General features: G+C 45.8%; 1 protein-coding gene across 11 annotated transcripts in view; it reads left to right on the forward strand.

Annotated features, from left to right (window-relative positions):
* Nucleotides 1-18,084, forward strand: part of SNAP91 (synaptosome associated protein 91) — a 639,351-nt gene that overhangs the window by 118,060 nt on the left and 503,207 nt on the right. For all 11 annotated transcript variants that reach the window (XM_069235597.1, XM_069235603.1, XM_069235599.1 and 8 more), the window contains exon 4: nt 1,493-1,568. In XM_069235597.1, the coding sequence (XP_069091698.1) occupies nt 1,493-1,568 (76 nt within the window). The remainder of the gene's footprint in view (nt 1-1,492; nt 1,569-18,084) is intronic.

Below are 18,084 nucleotides of genomic sequence, written 5' to 3' on the forward strand. Positions count from 1 at the left end.
TATGGTTTGCCACCCCCCCCCCCCCAGGGCCCTAGCTTTTTTTTTTCTATAGTTTCTTGTCAATGCTTGTTGTTTCCTATGCTAATTCCTAGTTATTACTATGTGTGTGTGTGTGTGTGTGTGTGTGTGTGTATGTATATATATATATATATATATATAGCTCCAGTTGGGGGACTGCCTTACCTCCAGTTGGGGGACTGCCTAGAAGTAATCTAGTTCAGGTCTACTGTAATAAAGAACATTTATATTTGTAACACTGTATGGTTCCTTTCCAGTGTGGTAAGTTACTGTGTGACTGCTGTCGTATTACAAGTGCTTTACATTCCTCCTTGATAAGTCTTGGCTGCTCATCCAGAACTACCTCTAGAGAGCCCTAGCTTCCTACACACTGTCTTCATTCACTAATAGGGGTTGCATGGACCAGGTATAAAGTGCCAACACCATAGGTGTCCACCACACAACAGGCCAGCTTCCTACATTGGTGGCAGCAGTGGGATAAGACATTTACAATTGCCCTACCACTCTCACTGGTAAAGTTCCACAGGAAAGACCACTACTAGTCTTTAGGGTACGCTGCACTTAGTGATTAGGACCACTAGCCTCCTAGTTTGGGTAGGTTGGGGGTCTGGCATAGCCCTTTCTCCAAACTCTTTGGTAGTCCAGTTACTTACAGTATGTAGTTGCACCCACACCGCTAGGGAGAATGTCTTCAGTGGAAAACACAACTCAGGACCCAGACTTTCAGGAGCTGAGGGAGTGTGTGTTCTTCCAGGAATCTGAAGACAAGGAGAAATCCCAACAAGAGTTTACTTGTGGGATTATTACTCCAGGCTGACCTGGAAACCTCAGGCAGCCAAGGGGAGGAGAAAGTAGAGACTTAACCTCCAGTCTTAAATCCGAAATGTCTTGAAGTGCTGCCGGGATTCCAAACAAGCATTGTCAAAGCCAGTGGGTCTGGTCCTGGATGCTGAACTCCTACTTTGCCAATGCTGTTTTGGGTTGTGGTGTTTTAAAAAAAAAAATATATATATATATTTATGAAGGCATACATTTATGAAAACAAATATTTCCATTTTATATTTTTATGTAAAAGCACCCATTGCACCATTAGTCCGTGGTACTCAACAGGGCTACTTATTCTGCAGATGTGCGCATTATGCAAGAGTGGGATGTTGTCGCTCGCATTCAAGGAAGTTAATAGCGGACGTGGGCTGACCATGTGGCCCATGCTACATGCTGTGGTGGTAGGAAAGCAAACACTACAGTAGAGCAATGGATAAAGATGGCTGACTGCAAGCCCCTTTATGTATATTATATATATTTTATCAAATGCATATGGGTGTGGCAAACGCCGGACTTACAAATGTGGAAATTAAATTTTTTAATTTGCTGACAGTGATTAAAATTTGCTCGCTGATTGCAAGCTGTATTAAAAAAAAAAAAAAAAAGTGAATTGTTGATCTATTAAATGAAGTGTATTTTTATTTTACAGCGGTTTATTCAGTATTTGGCATCTAGAAACACGTTGTTTAACCTCAGCAATTTCTTGGATAAAACTGGATCACACGGTAAGTTTTTGTTTTTCTTCAGATCACTTGTATCACTAAAACATGATGATATATAAAATAGAAGACAATGGGAGCACTTATTTGTAAAGATAAAACTTTCGCCTTTTTTCAGTTATTTAGATAGTAGACTGATATGGGATACTTTGTGAGCCATTATTGTAGGCGTTCTGCTACACAAAGGCAAATACTATTGGCTGAAGGCCTTATTCCACATCCATGTGCCATGTTGAGCGCAGTGATTCCCTGTTGTGTTGTCTAGGTATACAAACCTATACATATATTTTTAATATGTATTTATTCTCCAAATGCCTTCTTGTGAAGATATGTAGCCCTCATGGACGAGTTCCTTAGGAGTTGGATTATCTCAAAGTATTCTGACTGCACACCTGAAAACAGTTTACACTCTAGTAGCTTGGAGAGTCAGAATAGTTTATTTCATCATGGCTGCTGTCAACTATTTTCATCGCACATGGGTTTTGTTCATTATTGAAACGAAAAAGATCAACATGAAATAAAACTCAGTATCAGCGGCCATGATGATATAAATGATTGCGATTGTACCACCTGCTCTTTGGTACTGGTTTAGTCTCTTGTACGAGCAGAATACTTTTTTTTATTCATTTAGAGGTGACAACAGCACCTATGTGGTTATGCTTAGGACAGAGTTTCCATTGAAGAAACTTTTTTGTTGTTTTTCCTTATCACTGTGGCACTGTTCAATTAATATGGGTTGTTCAGGGCAAGGTTCCTGCATATCTGTAAAATGGGGACCTAAAAATATAAAATAAAGGGCTGAGTGGGATTACGCTAAACTTCGCATGACGGTAGAACTTTGCTCAAGGGTTACCTTTGCTTGATGTATTCAGTATTTTTTGTAATGTAACGTTTAAACAATCTGGTCTGGAGGTTACATTTTAGAGATATCTGGACTCCATTAAAAAATATAGAGGCACTCCATTGGACTTGGGGAGTTTTTCCTCCTGTCTATTGCAGATTTGTATATCCGGTTGCAGATTTGCAAATTTGTGATGCTCTGAATAGCCTTTGGAACTGCCATTACCAAACATGGTGAACCGAATTCCATGTAAGAAAAAAGAAAATAGTCATAAGGGTCCTGGGTGTATGTACCCTGGATCCCATGCAGAAGTGGGGAGCACCAAAGAGACCTTACAATGCAATGAAATGAATATCCTGTGTTGGATTCCCGAAACCTGGACTCTTCCTAGGTCGTCATCATCCTCATCATCATCATCATCAAAATTCTTTATTCGACCAAAAGAGATCATAAAAGCATAATACATTCATCACATTTCATAAAAATATAAAATAATGTATCAAACTAAAATATTCTCAGTCTCATTAGGATAAAAACAGCATGTAGGAAAATGGCTCCCTGGTGCATTTACCACCCACCATTTGCCTGATATTGATGCTGACTTGACTGAGAAGTGTGCTGGGGCCCTGCTAACCAGGCCCCAGCACTAGTTTTCTTTCACTAAAAATTTACCATTGTTTCCACAATTGGCACACCCCTGGCACACAGATGAGTCCCTTGTAAACTGTACCAGTGGCACCAAGGGCCCTGTGACCAGGGAAGGTCCCTTAGGGCTGCAGCATGTGTTGTGCCACCCTAAGGGACCCCTCACCTAACACATGCAAACAGGCATTGCAGATTGTGTGTGTTGGTGGAGAGAAAAAGGCAAAGTCAACGTGGCATCCCCCTCAGGATGCCATGCACACAAAATATTGCCTGTAGGCATAGGTAAGTCACCCCTCTAGCAGGCCTTACAGCCCTTATGCAGGGTGCACTATATCACAGGTGAGGGCATAGCTGCATGAGCAATATGCCCCTACAGTGTCTAAGTCCAGTCTTAGCCATCGTAAGTACAGTGTGGCCATATTAAGTATATGGTCTGTGAGTTTGTCAAAATGAACTCCACAGCTCCATAATGGCTGCACTGAATACTGGGAAGTTTGGTATAAAACTTCTCAGAATAATAAACCCACACTGATACCAGTGCTGGATTTATTAAAACATGCACACAGAGGGCATCTTAGAAGATGCCCCCTATATTTTACCCAATCCTTCAGTGCAGGACTGACTGGTCTGTGCCAGCCTGCCACTGAGATGAGTTTCTGACCCCCCCTGGGGTGAGAGCCTTTGTGCTCTCTTGGGCCAGAAACAAAGCCTGCACTGGGTGGAGGTGCTTCACACCTCCCCCCTGCAGGAACTGTAACACCTAGCAGTGAGCCTCAAAGGCTCAGGCTTCGTGTTACAATGTTCCAGGGCACTCCAGCTAGTGGAGTTGCCCACCCCCTGGACACAGCCCCCACTTTTGGCGGCAAGTCCAGAGGAGATAATGAGAAAAACAAGGAGGAGTCACTTACCAGTCAGGACAACCCCTAAGGTGCCCTGGACTGAGTTGACCCCTGCCTTTAGAAATCCTCCATCTTGAGATTGGAGCATTCCCCCAATAGGAATAGGGATGTGCCCTCCTCCCCTCGGGGAGGAGGCGCAAAGAGGGTGTAGCCACCCTTCATGACAGTAGCCATTGAGTATTTAGGGGCGACCCTGAACCCAGGAAATAAGATTCCTGCAACTTACAACAAGAAGGACTGCTGACCTGAAAGCCCCGCAGAGATGACGGAGACGACACCTGACTTGGCCCCAGCCCTACCGGCCTGTCTCCAGACTCAAAGAACCTGCACAGCGACTCATCCGACAGGGACCAGCGACCCCGGAGGACTCCCCTGAAACCGAAGGACCAAAAAACTCCTGAGAACAGCAGCCCTGTTCAAAAACAGCAACAACTTTGCAACTTTTTAATAACTTCCAAAGAACACTCTCTTCCCGCCGGAAGCATGAGACTTCTCAATCTGCACCCAATGCCCCTGGCTCAAGCTTCAGAGAACTAACACCGCAAAGAGGGCTTCCAGGCTACTACGACGACGTGAGTCCCCTGAGTCGACCCCCCCGCACCTCCACAGAGAGCCCTGCAGAGAGGATCTAGAGACTCCCCCTGACCACGAGTGCCTGGTAACAAGGAACCAGACGCCTGGACCAACTACTGCACCTGCAGCCCCCAGGACCGAGAGGAACCACCTTCCAGTGCAGGAGGGACCAGCAGGCGGCCCTCTTCCTAGCCCAGTCGGTGGCTGGCCCGAGGAGACCCCCTGTGCCCTGCCTGCATCGCCTAAGTGACCCCGGGTGCCTCCATTGCTTTCAATAGCAAACTCAATGCCTACTTTGCACACTGCACCCGGCCGCCCCTGTGCCGCTGAGGGTGTGTTTTGTGTGCCTGTTTGTGTCCACCCCAGTGCTCTACAAAACCCATTGGTCTGCTCCCCGAGGACGCAGGTCCTGCTATCAGAATGGAACCAGAACACCCCTGTTCTCCATAGGTGCCTATGTGATCTCGGCCCTCCTTGACCTCTGCACCTGACCGGCCCTGTGTTGCTAGTGCAGTGACTTTGGGGTTGCTTTAAACCCCCAGCGGCGGGCTGCCTATGCCCAGGAGACTGGCTGTGTAAGTGCTTTACTTACCCTAGAAACTTAACCAAACTTATCTCCCCCAGGAACTGTTGATTTTTGCAGTGTCCACTTTTAAAATAGCTTATTGCCATTTTAACCTAAACTGTATGTACTACTGTTCTAAATCAAAGTTCTCTACTTGCCTTTGTGAAGTACCTCGTATTTTATGTACTTACCTCAAATCTTGAATCTTGTGGTTGTAAAATAAATTAAGAAAATATATTTTTCTATATAAAAACTATTGACCTGGAGTTGTCTTTGAGTGTGTGTTCCTCATTTATTGCCTGTGTGTGTACAACAAATGCTTAACACTACTTTCTGATAAGCCTACTGCTCAACCACACTACCACAAAATGGAGCATTAGTGTATTATCTAATCTTGCCACTATCGACTTCTAAGGGGAACCGTTGGACTCTGCACACTATCTCTGTAGTATATACAGAGCCAACTTCTGCACAGTGGCTAATCACAATTTGCACAAAATGCTCAATAGTAAGATAAAAAGCACTTACAATTGGGGCAAATAGTACATATCTCTAAAATGTGGATCAAAATTCCATAACCTTGTTGAGTTGGCCTTGATGACTCAGTGAAGAAGTTTTTTGTGTATCATGAAAAATTGGTCATCTATCTACCCGTGCAAAAAGTCTATTGACTAGAACCCATGCCTAACTATTCTGAATACATTGTTTTTAGTGATTCAGAGTGAGGCATCGAGGTTACAGTTTTGTTTAAGTGATTTCTAACAGTTAAAACAGAGCATAAAAAGATTACTAAAACGTAACATATTTCAATGTTCGGAAGAGACTGGAGATATAAATACACAGGGCGACATTGACGTATGTGAAGAGATCTTAAGAGGAGTTGTATATTGCTTCCTCAGCGTATCATAGAATTCACAAAATAACACCACATGTTTTGTACTTTGTGTTGAGTCCAAGCCAGATGGGCAAGATTGTAATACCACACTCCAGTCATTCGTAGTAGGGAAAATTACCAATCGGTGGAACATAGCTAGTCTCATACGAGTAAGAACAAAACAGTGCCTTGAATTCTTTACATGTATTAGATAAGGCTGCATACCGTCCACAGTCAAGACAAGTAGGTTGTGCATGACACTGTTTGTGGGCTTCTGATGACCACCTCATTTCTGTCAGGTGCATAAGGCACAAGATCTTCAGGTCTTTCCAACAATTCTGGTATTTCATAATGTTCAGGATGCCCCAGATCTTTAAAAAAGTAATTAATGTACTTCAACCATGGTATTTTTAAAGAAAGTTTAGAGGCCAGGCAGTCCCCCAGGACAGCCCGATTTAAACCAGTATGTTCTGAGGTCCATAATTTATGCCATAGTAAAATGGGCTGTCCATTGATTTAAATCACTTAGATAGGGAACACCCAGTTCTGCATGACAGACAGAAGTGGAAGTACTCTTTGGTACAGTTAACAATGCTCTCAGGAAATCATTTTCTGCTATTTGGAGCATATTACATTTGGAATGCCACCAAACGCCCGCCTAAATAGGTTGCAGTAGGACTACATTTTGCTCTGTGTACTTTTAACATGTTGTGTGGAGTAATAGTCCCTGTCCGTTTTTAAAGGGTCTTCAGAGCCATATTTAGTAAACTGTAATTTCCTAGCACTTACACACTGTAACCAGGTACCTTCCTTGTCGAACAGAATTCCCAAGTATGAGAATGTTGATGTGGAATTAATTTTTTCACCCTGCATAATAATATCGTGGCTCTTTAGTGTTTTTCTACCACATTTCAGAATGTAAGTTTTGGTGCGATTAACTTTGAGACCCACATTGGTCATATAGCTGACACACGTTGTCAGAAGTCCCTGGAGGGCTAGTGGAGTCCGTGCCATGAGGACGGCGTCATCTGCATAGAGTAAGGCTGGGATCGTACGAGGTCCGATTTGGGGGAAATCTTTACACTTATTTACCAGTTCTGTCTCCAGCTTGTTTATACATAGTGAGAATAAGAAAGAGGCTAAAACACAGCCTTGGCGCACTCCTCTGTGTATACCAAAGGGTCTAGAACTTCCCCTCTTACCCCATATCTCACCTTAGCTTTACTTCCTGAGTAAAGCTCCCTTATGTTGTAAATTATAGCCTGGTCTACCCATATATCATTCAAGATACTCTACAAGGTTTCATGAACCACACAATCAAATGCCGAGGTCAGGTCAATGAAGGCAAGGTAAAGATTACCTTCCCTGATCTTGGTATATTTACCTATTATGATACTCAAATTTCGGGCCTGTTCCACCGTTCCAATCCCTGGACGGAACCTTTTTTGTAGTTCTAAAAAAAAATGTTATTTGATTCTGCCCAGTCTTGTAATCTATTCAGGATAATGCGGCCAGCTATTTTGGCTAATGAGTCAAGAAGGGAGATGGGTCTGTAACATGCTGGATTAAGGCGGTCACCTTTTTTAAATATTGGGATAATAATGGATTCCGCCCAAGAGGGTATAAATCTTGAGGTGCAGCAGGCCCTCAAGACCTGAGTCAACAGAGGACCCCGTAACTGGATATTAGCCTTCTAGAGGTCCACTGGGATGCTGTCTGGGCCAGGAGCTTTTCCAGATTTACTAGCTTTGATGGCCCCTGCAACTTCCTCTAAGCTGAATGGTGGAATTAGAGTCAGGCAGGCGACTGTTTGGATAGAATCGCCAGCCGGATGATCATACACATCTGCCTCGCTTACAGGGCTGTATGTCGGAAAAGTGACCAATCCATTCCCCTTCCATAATTGCAATCTCCATACTGGGATTCTCTTTTACCCCTGGTGTTTGAGAGTTTATTATCTTCCAGAAGAAGATGTTGTAATTTTTAAGACTGACATTATAAAGTGATTCCCATGTTTCGTCTTTCAAGCAGTCTCTCCTTTTGTTAATTGCTACCTTATGTTCATGCCTGAGTTTACAAACCTTGTTCGGGCATCTATTTGCAGCACCCAAGGGCTTTTTTTTTGCCTTTTATGTGCCTTGGTGCATGTAGAATCAAACCAACCATTATTTTTCCATTGCACCAGCTTCCCCCTCTTATTTGTAAGGGCTCTTTTTACACCTTGAGAAATCGTGGTAAAGGAGCTAATGCATTTCAGATGATCAACATCACTGAGGCATACCCCGAACTCTAAAGAGTGGTCACTGATTAATTGGTTAAGAAGACCTTAAGGTTCTATTTGGGACTGGCGCAATGAATACCCATTATGTGAGGCTAATTCAATATTATTTACTAAAGCAACATTATCAGGTTGGCGTTGTTTGCCTGATCATACGAAAATCAGCAGACTCTCAGGGTAGTGGTCACTAACGGCTATGTCATGTAGTGAGTAGTTTGTCAAACTGCGTGCAAAGTGACTTAACATTAGAACAAAATCAATCGCTGTACCAGTGCCTCTGCCGTTAAAAGTAGGCTAAAATTGTGGCTCGTTACTATGGATCTCATTTATGAAAAGCAAGCCTCCTAGGTCATACAGATCCTCCTGGGGTCGCAAAGTTTGTAAATCCTGAAATAAAGTATATAGTGCACTACAGCTAGACTTTGGCAATGGCAACCAGGGCCGACTTGATGGTGGCACGACCAGTGCAGCCACACCTGGCGCTGACATTGGTGTTGGAGGTGAAAGAGGGAGGCCTATGTGTAGAAATAACCTATGCGTTTAAAAGCACCTGCTGCTGATTCATTGTGTGTCCATCAGTTTTCAGGCAACAGTAAAAGTGTCAAGATAATTATGGTGATAAATGTCCCTGCTTGAGTTACATTGGAGTTTTGTCTATTGGCAGTTTTAACTCATCTTAGGTAGGGCAGAAGGTTAATATGTCTGCCACAGACAACAGGAACTGATCACAAAACTGTATTTTATGTGGATAGCACAGAGGATTACTGCTTCTGTAACATCATTTTGGTATTTGAATCTCGTGTTACAGTACCAGTAGAGCACATTGACCTATAAACTGGCATCAAAGAGTTGCATGCAAACTGCATGGTATAGGTTAGAAAGTTATGTTTTTTTCCACAGCCTTTTATTATCCTAATGTTGCTAAAAGAGTTCTTTTGTGTAGAGCACATTCTTATTAGTAAACTAGTACCTACAACTGTGATATGTTTTAAACCCTGAGTCCCAGATTTATTAAGTCTTTACGTTGCCCTTTTGCCATGCAGGGGCACGCTGGGTGATGCCAAACCTTGAATGAGATTTACCAAGCCACGCAATGGCCCTGCTTAGTTTGGTAAATCGTGCGTAACACTATACAGCACACGTCGCTGCTTAGCACTACTCTGCATAAAAGGGACGTTACATGGTTGGAGCGTGGGTGTTCCCATGCACCCACTCATGTAATCTGAATCATTTCCAGGTTTACCAACACTAGTAGAGGTGGAAATGTGCCAGAATTGGGTGCCTTCCCACCAAACACCCTTAAAATATACTGCCTACTAGTATAGATGGCTCAATTCCTACACCTTAAAACCTTCATTGTCTCACGTAACATTTTCTGTAGATTGATTTACACATCTAGGATTCCTTATCTCTGTATAATGTGTGTGTGTGATATGAAGTGCTCTGACACTGGCATAAGTAGCCTGAAAAAGGGACTATGGAGAAATGAGGGGCGCTATTGGAGGATGATAATGAAGGAATCCATAGATGGGAAGGTCATTAATTTAGGTGCCCCAAAAAAATTGCTGCCCTGTCCATGAGTGCTTAAACCAGCCCTAATGGCTACATAAAAGAATTGGTATCAAGGTGGGGGTTGGGGTGGGGAGTTTGTGACTGGAGCAGAGCTTTACCTTAGTCCAGTCCCAGATGTCAGCCTCAACTGTAAACGTCTGAAGGTTGCGTACAGCGAAGGGTGGCCATTGCACAGTGGGAATCCACTACTCACTATGAGTTCAATCAATAATATTTATAAAGCGCGCTACTCACCCGTGAGGGTCTCAAGGCGCTAGGGGAGGGGGTTACTGCTGCTCGAAGAGCCAGGTTTTGAGCTGCCTCCAGAATGTGAGGTGGTCCTGAGTGGTCCTGAGGTTGGCGGGGAGGGAGTTCCAAGTCATGGCCGCCAGGTAGGAGAAGGATTTCCCACCTGCCATTGTGCGGCAGATGCGGGGGATGGCGGCGGGTGCGAGGCTGGCGGAGCGAAGTTGACGGGTGGGCGTGTAGAAACTGAGGCGACGGTTGAGGTATTCGGGTCCCTTGTTGTGGAGGGCTTTGTGTGCGTGTGTGAGGAGTCTGAAGGTGATTCTTTTGTTGACGGGTAACCAGTGCAGGTGTCTCAGGTGAGCGGAGATGTGGCTGTTGCGGGGTATGTCGAGGATGAGGCGAGCGGAGGCGTTTTGTATTCGCTGAAGGCGTTTCTGGAGTTTTGCGGTGGTTCCTGCATATAGGGTGTTTCCGTAGTCCAGGCGGCTGGTGACGAGGGCGTGGGTCACAGTTTTTCTGGTGCCGCCGGGGATCCAGCGTAAGATCTTTCAGAGCATGCGGAGAGTGACGAAGCAGGAAGACGAGACGGCGTTGACTTGTTTGGTCATGGTGAGAAGTGGGTTGTGAGAAGGTAGCCTCTTTCTAGCCTTGTTACCCCCACTTTTGGCCTGTTTGTGAGTGTATGTCAGGGTGTTTGTCACTGTTTTCACTGTCTCACTGGGATCCTGATAGCCAGGCCTCAGTGCTCATAGTGAAAACACCATGTTTTCAGTATGGTTGTTATGTGTCACTGGGATCCTGCTGGTCAGGACCCCAGTGCTCATAGGTTTGTGGCCTATATGTATGTGTCACTGGGACCCTGTCACACAGGGCCCCAGTGCTCATAGGTGTGCATGTGTATGTTCCCTGTGTGGTGCCTAACTGTCTCACTGAGGCTCTGCTAACCAGAACCTCAGTGGTTATGCTCTCTCATTACTTTCAAATTGTCACTGACAGGCTAGTGACCATTTTTACCAATTTACATTGGCTTACTGGAACACCCTTATAATTCCCTAGTATATGGTACTGAGGTACCCAGGGTATTGGGGTTCCAGGAGATCCCTATGGGCTGCAGCATTTCTTTTGCCACCCATAGGGAGCTCTGACAATTCTTACACAGGCCTGCCACTGCAGCCTGAGTGAAATAACGTCCACGTTATTTCACAGCCATTTTACACTGCACTTAAGTAACTTATAAGTCACCTATATGTCTAACCTTTACCTGGTAAAGGTTAGGTGCAAAGTTACTTAGTGTGAGGGCACCCTGGCACTAGCCAAGGTGCCCCCACATTGTTCAGAGCCAATTCACTGAACTTTGTGAGTGCGGGGACACCATTACACGCGTGCACTACATATAGGTCACTACCTATATGTAGCTTCACCATGGTAACTCCGAATATGGCCATGTAACATGTCTATGATCATGGAATTGCCCCCTCTATGCCATCCTGGCATTGTTGGTACAATTCCATGATCCCAGTGGTCTGTAGCACAGACCCTGGTACTGCCAGACTGCCCTTCCTGGGGTTTCACTGCAGCTGCTGCTGCTGCCAACCCCTCAGACAGGCAGCTGCCCTCCTGGGGTCCAGCCAGGCCTGGCCCAGGATGGCAGAACAAAGAACTTCCTCTGAGAGAGGGTGTGACACCCTCTCCCTTTGGAAAATGGTGTGAAGGCAGGGGAGGAGTAGCCTCCCCCAGCCTCTGGAAATGCTTTGTTGGGCACATATGTGCCCAATTCTGCATAAGCCAGTCTACACCGGTTCAGGGACCCCTTAGCCCCTGCTCTGGCGCGAAACTGGACAAAGGAAAGGGGAGTGACCACTCCCCTGACCTGCACCTCCCCTGGGAGGTGTCCAGAGCTCCTCCAGTGTGCTCCAGACCTCTGCCATCTTGGAAACAGAGGTGCTGCTGGCACACTGGACTGCTCTGAGTGGCCAGTGCCACCAGGTGACGTCAGAGACTCCTGCTGATAGGCTCCTTCAGGTGTTAGTAGCCTTTCCTCTCTCCTAGGTAGCCAAACCCTCTTTTCTGGCTATTTAGGGTCTCTGTCTCTGGGGAAACTTTAGATAACGAATGCATGAGCTCAGCCGAGTTCCTTTGCATCTCCCTCTTCACCTTCTGATAAGGAATCGACCGCTGACCGCGCTGGAAGCCTGCAAACCTGCAACATAGTAGCAAAGACGACTACTGCAACTCTGTAACGCTGATCCTGCCGCCTTCTCGACTGTTTTCCTGCTTGTGCATGCTGTGGGGGTAGTCTGCCTCCTCTCTGCACCAGAAGCTCCGAAGAAATCTCCCGTGGGTCGACGGAATCTTCCCCCTGCAACCGCAGGCACCAAAAAGCTGCATTACCGGTCCCTTGGGTCTCCTCTCAGCACGACGAGCGAGGTCCCTCGAATCCAGCGACACCGTCCAAGTGACTCCCACAGTCCAGTGACTCTTCAGCCCAAGTTTGGTGGAGGTAAGTCCTTGCCTCACCTCGCTGGGCTGCATTGCTGGGAACCGCGACTTTGCAAGCTTCTCCGGCCCCTGTGCACTTCCGGCGGAAATCCTGTGTGCACAGCCAAGCCTGGTTCCACGGCACTCTAACCTGCATTGCACGACTTTCTAAGTTGGTCTCCGGCGACGTGGGACTCCTTTGTGCAACTTCGGCGAGCACCGTTTCACGCATCCTCGTAGTGCCTGTTTCTGGCACTTCTCCGGGTGCTACCTGCTTCAGTGAGGGCTCTTTGTCTTGCTCGACGTCCCCTCTCTCTGCAGGTCCAATTTGCGACCTTCTGGTCCCTCCTGGGCCCCAGCAGCGTCCAAAAACGCCAAACGCACGATTTGCGTGTAGCAAGGCTTGTTGGCGTCCATCCGGCGGGAAAACACTTCTGCACGACTCTCCAAGGCGTGGGGGATCCATCCTCCAAAGGGGAAGTCTCTAGCCCTTGTCGTTCCTGCAGTATTCACAGTTCTTCAGCCTAGTAAGAGCTTCTTTGCACCAACCGCTGGCATTTCTTGGGCATCTGCCCAGCTACGAGCTGCTTGTGACTTTTGGACTTGGTCCCCTTGTTCCACAGGTACCCTCAGGCAGGAATCCATCGTTGTTGCATTGCTGATTTGTGTTTTCCTTGCATTCTCCCTCTAACACGACTATTTTGTCCTTAGGGGAACTTTAGTGCACTTTGCACTCACTTTTCAGAGTCTTGGGGAGGGTTATTTTTCTAACTCTCACTATTTTCTAATAGTCCCAGCGACCCTCTACAAGGTCACATAGGTTTGGGGTCCATTCGTGGTTCGCATTCCACTTCTGGAGTATATGGTTTGTGTTGCCCCTATCCCTATGTTTCCCCATTGCATCCTATTGTAACTATACATTGTTTGCACTGTTTTCTAAGACTATACTGCATATTTTTGCTATTGTGTATATATATCTTGTGTATATTTCCTATCCTCTCACTGAGGGTACACTCTAAGATACTTTGGCATATTGTCATAAAAATAAAGTACCTTTATTTTTAGTATAACTGTGTATTGTGTTTTCTTATGATATTGTGCATATGACACTAAGTGGTACTGTAGTAGCTTCACACGTCTCCTAGTTCAGCCTGAGCTGCTTTGCTAAGCTACCATTATCTATCAGCCTAAGCTGCTAGACACCCTATACACTAATAAGGGATAACTGGGCCTGGTGCAAGGTGCAAGTACCCCTTGGTACTCACTACAAGCCAGTCCAGCCTCCTACATGGGTCCAGGATGAATCAGAGGTTGCGTGCGTGGTCTGAGGGGGTTGGTGCGGTGCCCAGGGCCGTGGGCCACCAAGAGTTGTCCCAGGCGGACGGGGTGTTTCAGAGGATGAGGACTTCCGTTTTGTCGGAGTTCAATTTCAGACGGTTGAGTTTCATCCATTCTGCGACGTCTTTCATTCCATCCTGCAGGTTGGTCTTGGCGATTGTAGGGTCCTTGGTGAGGGAAAGTATCAGCTGGGTGTCGTCGGAGATGATGTTGATGTTGTGATTGCGTGCGATGTCGGCGAGGGGGCTCATGTAGACATTGAAGAGAGTCGGGCTGAGCGAGGAGCTCTGTGGGACGCTGCAGATGATCTCGGTGGGGTCTGAGCGGAACAGCGGGAGGTAGACTCTTTGGGAGCGGTTAGAGAGGAAAGAGGTGATCCAGTCCAGGGCCTGTCCTTGGATACCGGTGGAGCAGAGGCGGGATATTAGGGTTCGGTGGCAGACGGTGTCGAAGGCAGCCGAGAGGTCGAGGAGGATGAGGGCGGTTGTTTCTCCGTTGTCCAGCAGATTTCTGATGTCATCGGTGACTGCGATGAGGGCGGTTTCTGTGCTGTGGTTGGCTCTGAATCTGGACTGGGAGGGGTCGAGAAGGTTGTTGTCTTCAAGGAATTTGGTCAGTTGCTTGTTGACTGTCTTCTCGATGACTTTGGCAGGCAACGGGAGGAGCGAGATGGGGCAGAAGTTCTTCAGGTCGTTGGGGTCCGCCGTAGGTTTCTTCAGGAGAGCGTGTTTCCAGCTCTCGGGAAGGTGGCGGATGCGAACGAGCTGTTGATGATGGTGTGGAGATGGGGGGCGTTGATGTCGTTGGCTTTGTTGAAGATGAAGTGGGGGCAGGGGTCCGAGGGGACACCGGAGTGGATGGTGTTCATGGTAGTTTTGGTCTCTTCCGCACTGATGGGTGTCCAGGCGTTGAGGGTGACGACTGGGGCTGTGGGTTTCCTGGTGGTCGGCGGGGTCTGATGGCCGAAGCTGTCGTGTAGGTCGGTGATCTTTCGATGGAAGAAGGTAGCGAGGGAGTTGCAGAGATCTTGTGAGGGCGTGATGGAGATGGAGTTGGCGTTAGGATTGGAGAGCTCTTTGACGATGTTGAAGAGTTCTTTGCTGTTGAGTGTTCTTGTCCAGTCTGTCTTTGAAGGATGTTCTTTTGGTGGCGCGGATCAGCTGATGGTGTTCGCGGGTGGCGTTTTTGAGGGCAGACATGTTTTCTATGGTGTGGTCTTTGCGCCAGGCTTTCTTGAGGGTACGGCAGTTTTTTTTGGATTCCTTGAGGGTGTCTGTGAACCATTGAGGTTTCTTGGCGTTGGTCTGTTTTGGGAGGTGTCTGAGGGGTGCGAGGTTGTCCGCGCAGTTGGTGATCCATTGTGTGAGGCTGAGGGCTGCGTCGGTGGAGATGGTAGATTGGTTGTGGCTGAGAGTGGAGAGTAGCTGTTCCGTGGAGATTTTGTTCCAATGTCTGCGTGGGATGGGTTGTGTGTGGAGGTGGAGAATCTTGCGTCTGAAGGTGAAGTGGACACATCTGTGGTCGGTCCAGTGTATTATGGAGGAGTGGCTGAAGGATATGGATACCATGAGTTGGGTATCGGGCCTGTCCGCTTGCGCCCAACCTGCATTACACATAGCTGAAGTGAATTTGCAGAGGAGCTAGGCCTCCCACATAGGTCACCAGGTGTGACTGAAAGCCAAGGTTTGCAGCACACCTTGCTATGCATCACCATAGGCTGCACACAGTGGCCTTAGCAGTGAAGTATTTATTTATTTACTATTATTGATGAGAGTACCTCCATTCATGTTGTGGCAGAAACGTGTTGATGTTGGGTTACAGGTATGGGATGTATTCGGTGTGGTGATGAGGTGGAAATCCGCGTTTAGTTCATCAGGGATGGGTATATTTTCAGTGGCTAACAAGTAGTTGCTCTCTATAGGAGCTTGCAGAGGTGAAGGCAAAGCTGTGGAGAGGGTCAGGCTGGAGCTGTGTTGGAATTTTGGAAAGCTGTGATTTCCTCATTTCTTGCTACTCCCTTATCCTCTATCATTCAAGGTAGGTATAACTTCTTCATGATGGGAAAGAGGTTTTCCGCTTCTTGTTGGTTGTGTAGCTGGGGCAGTTGCTCTGCAAACTTAATTTTAAGGGTGTGTGTTGCTGGAGTATTCTCTGTCTGTTGTCATTGACATGAATTTCTGTGGAATCTATTTGCAAGGACTTACCCTTGTGGATCTCTGATGGTCTGGGTAGGAGCAGGTAGATGGGTGTTATCTCACTATATTGTGATTTTTGTAAATGGATGTAATGAACTTTGCATGTCATTTGCTTGGATATGAGAGTGCTATAGTTTTTTTCTCGAAAGTGTGTTCTGATGGAGTTACATATAGCCTTCTGTTGAAAATATTGGTTTACTTTTTCAGTGGCATTGTGAGGGCTAAGGTATGGACGTAGATCACTGAATCATTTCTTGCACATGAATTTTTACTATTCCTTCAAACTTATTTTTATGTAAATGCTACCATGTGTGATATGTGAGGTGTCATTGTTATCACAGCCTTCACAACATTTCATGTGTTTGAGTTGAATTTATAGCTGGCGTTGACATTTGCACCTAATCTGTGTGCAAATTAATGTGGGAAGTTGTATGTGAAAGGAGGGTGTATGTTTAGTTTCTGACAGAGCACCATGCCTTTGGGAGTAAGAATTGTTTTGGACATTACTGGCAACGTTCACTGTGATCCCATCCTAATTCTTGCACTTTTTTGCATTTGTAATTCTGCTGTAATCTAGTTCATGAAACAAGTGGTCTTGGCTGTGCACTGGTGCCCATGTGTAAGTTGTGAGGTGTGCTAGTATTCTGTTGGGTAATACATTCAGGAGGAGGGGTGGTTCTAATAAGTATGTTAGTGGTCCATAATTACTGTGCAAATGTGTTGTTGGGATCTTAAATGCCCTTTGCATAGACTTAGTCATCCATGTGTTTGCAATTTCACACACGTCACTTTTTGTATTGTGTTGGTATCTGGCAATCCTCATATTTGCCAGTGGGTCTCAGTCTGTTTTAATGGTCTTGCTGTATCAGACCCAAAGACATTAACAGCTAGATGGTGAGCACAGGGGTGTTTGGGACATCAGAATTAAACAGGAGTATGGATGTACTGGGTGCTATTTGAAGTGAATCTGTTCTTTTTATATCAAGAAACTATTAATTAGTCATGAATTTGCTTAGAAAGTCAGATTATGTATACATTCTACACTGATAATTATCATAGCATCATGTATTTTTTTTTGACAGAAGGTCAAGGCTGTGCACACTTTATTTGCCACAGTGGCAAACCACAGAGCTCGCCATCCATTAGGAATATCCTCTCATTACACCAGTGAGTCACATGCTCTCAGAAGTAGATCTTTTGTGAATACACTGTGAAAGAAAGTGGATTATTAGTTTGGGTCTGTGACTACCACCAAGAAATAACACTCCTTGTTAGGGTGAACCCTCAAAATCACTAAATAAACCTGAGCTGACTGCCTGGTAGCTTGGGCACAGAAAAGACTGGCTTATGTTAGATCAACATGTAAAGTATCAAAACAGTAAAAAGTAATAAATGCAGTACTAAAACAGTAAAAAGTCAACACTAAGCAATAAAAATCAAATTAGAAAAATCAAGTGAAATTTAATGACCAAAATGACAGATTCGATATGAGGAACCGGAGATATGAATGTAAAAAAATTAAGTAGAAATAGCACCACAATGCTTTCAGTGCTAATGGAAGTCAAAGGAATTGGCAGACTGAGACCTTGGCATGATTTGAGGCTAACTGCAATGGAGCTGGAGTTGGATACACCAAGTGGATTAGTCCCAGGGAAAGACAAAAATGTTTCTAGGTCCCACTTTAGAAAGGGACTGTATCACTTTTTGAAGAGAACACCTCACCACCACGAACAATGCTGAAATTGTAGCCACTACTGTAGAGTTCAAGACCAGACCCCTGATGCCGGTTTGTCTTACTTGTACTCCAACGCTTTGTAGATTTCATGCTGAAAATGTTCCTAGTCCCAATACAGAATGGGACTTAGGGCCTGATTACGACCTTGGTGGAGGGGATTACTTAGTCACAAACATGACGGGTATCCTGTCAGCCATATTACAAGTTCCGTAGGATATAATTAAACTAGTAATACGGCGAGCGGGATATCCATCACGTTTGTGATAGAGTAATCCCCTTCGCCAAGGTCTTAATCAGGCCC

This window comes from Pleurodeles waltl, chromosome 5 (genome assembly GCF_031143425.1).
Source record: "Pleurodeles waltl isolate 20211129_DDA chromosome 5, aPleWal1.hap1.20221129, whole genome shotgun sequence".
NCBI classification, from domain to species: Eukaryota; Metazoa; Chordata; class Amphibia; order Caudata; family Salamandridae; genus Pleurodeles; species Pleurodeles waltl.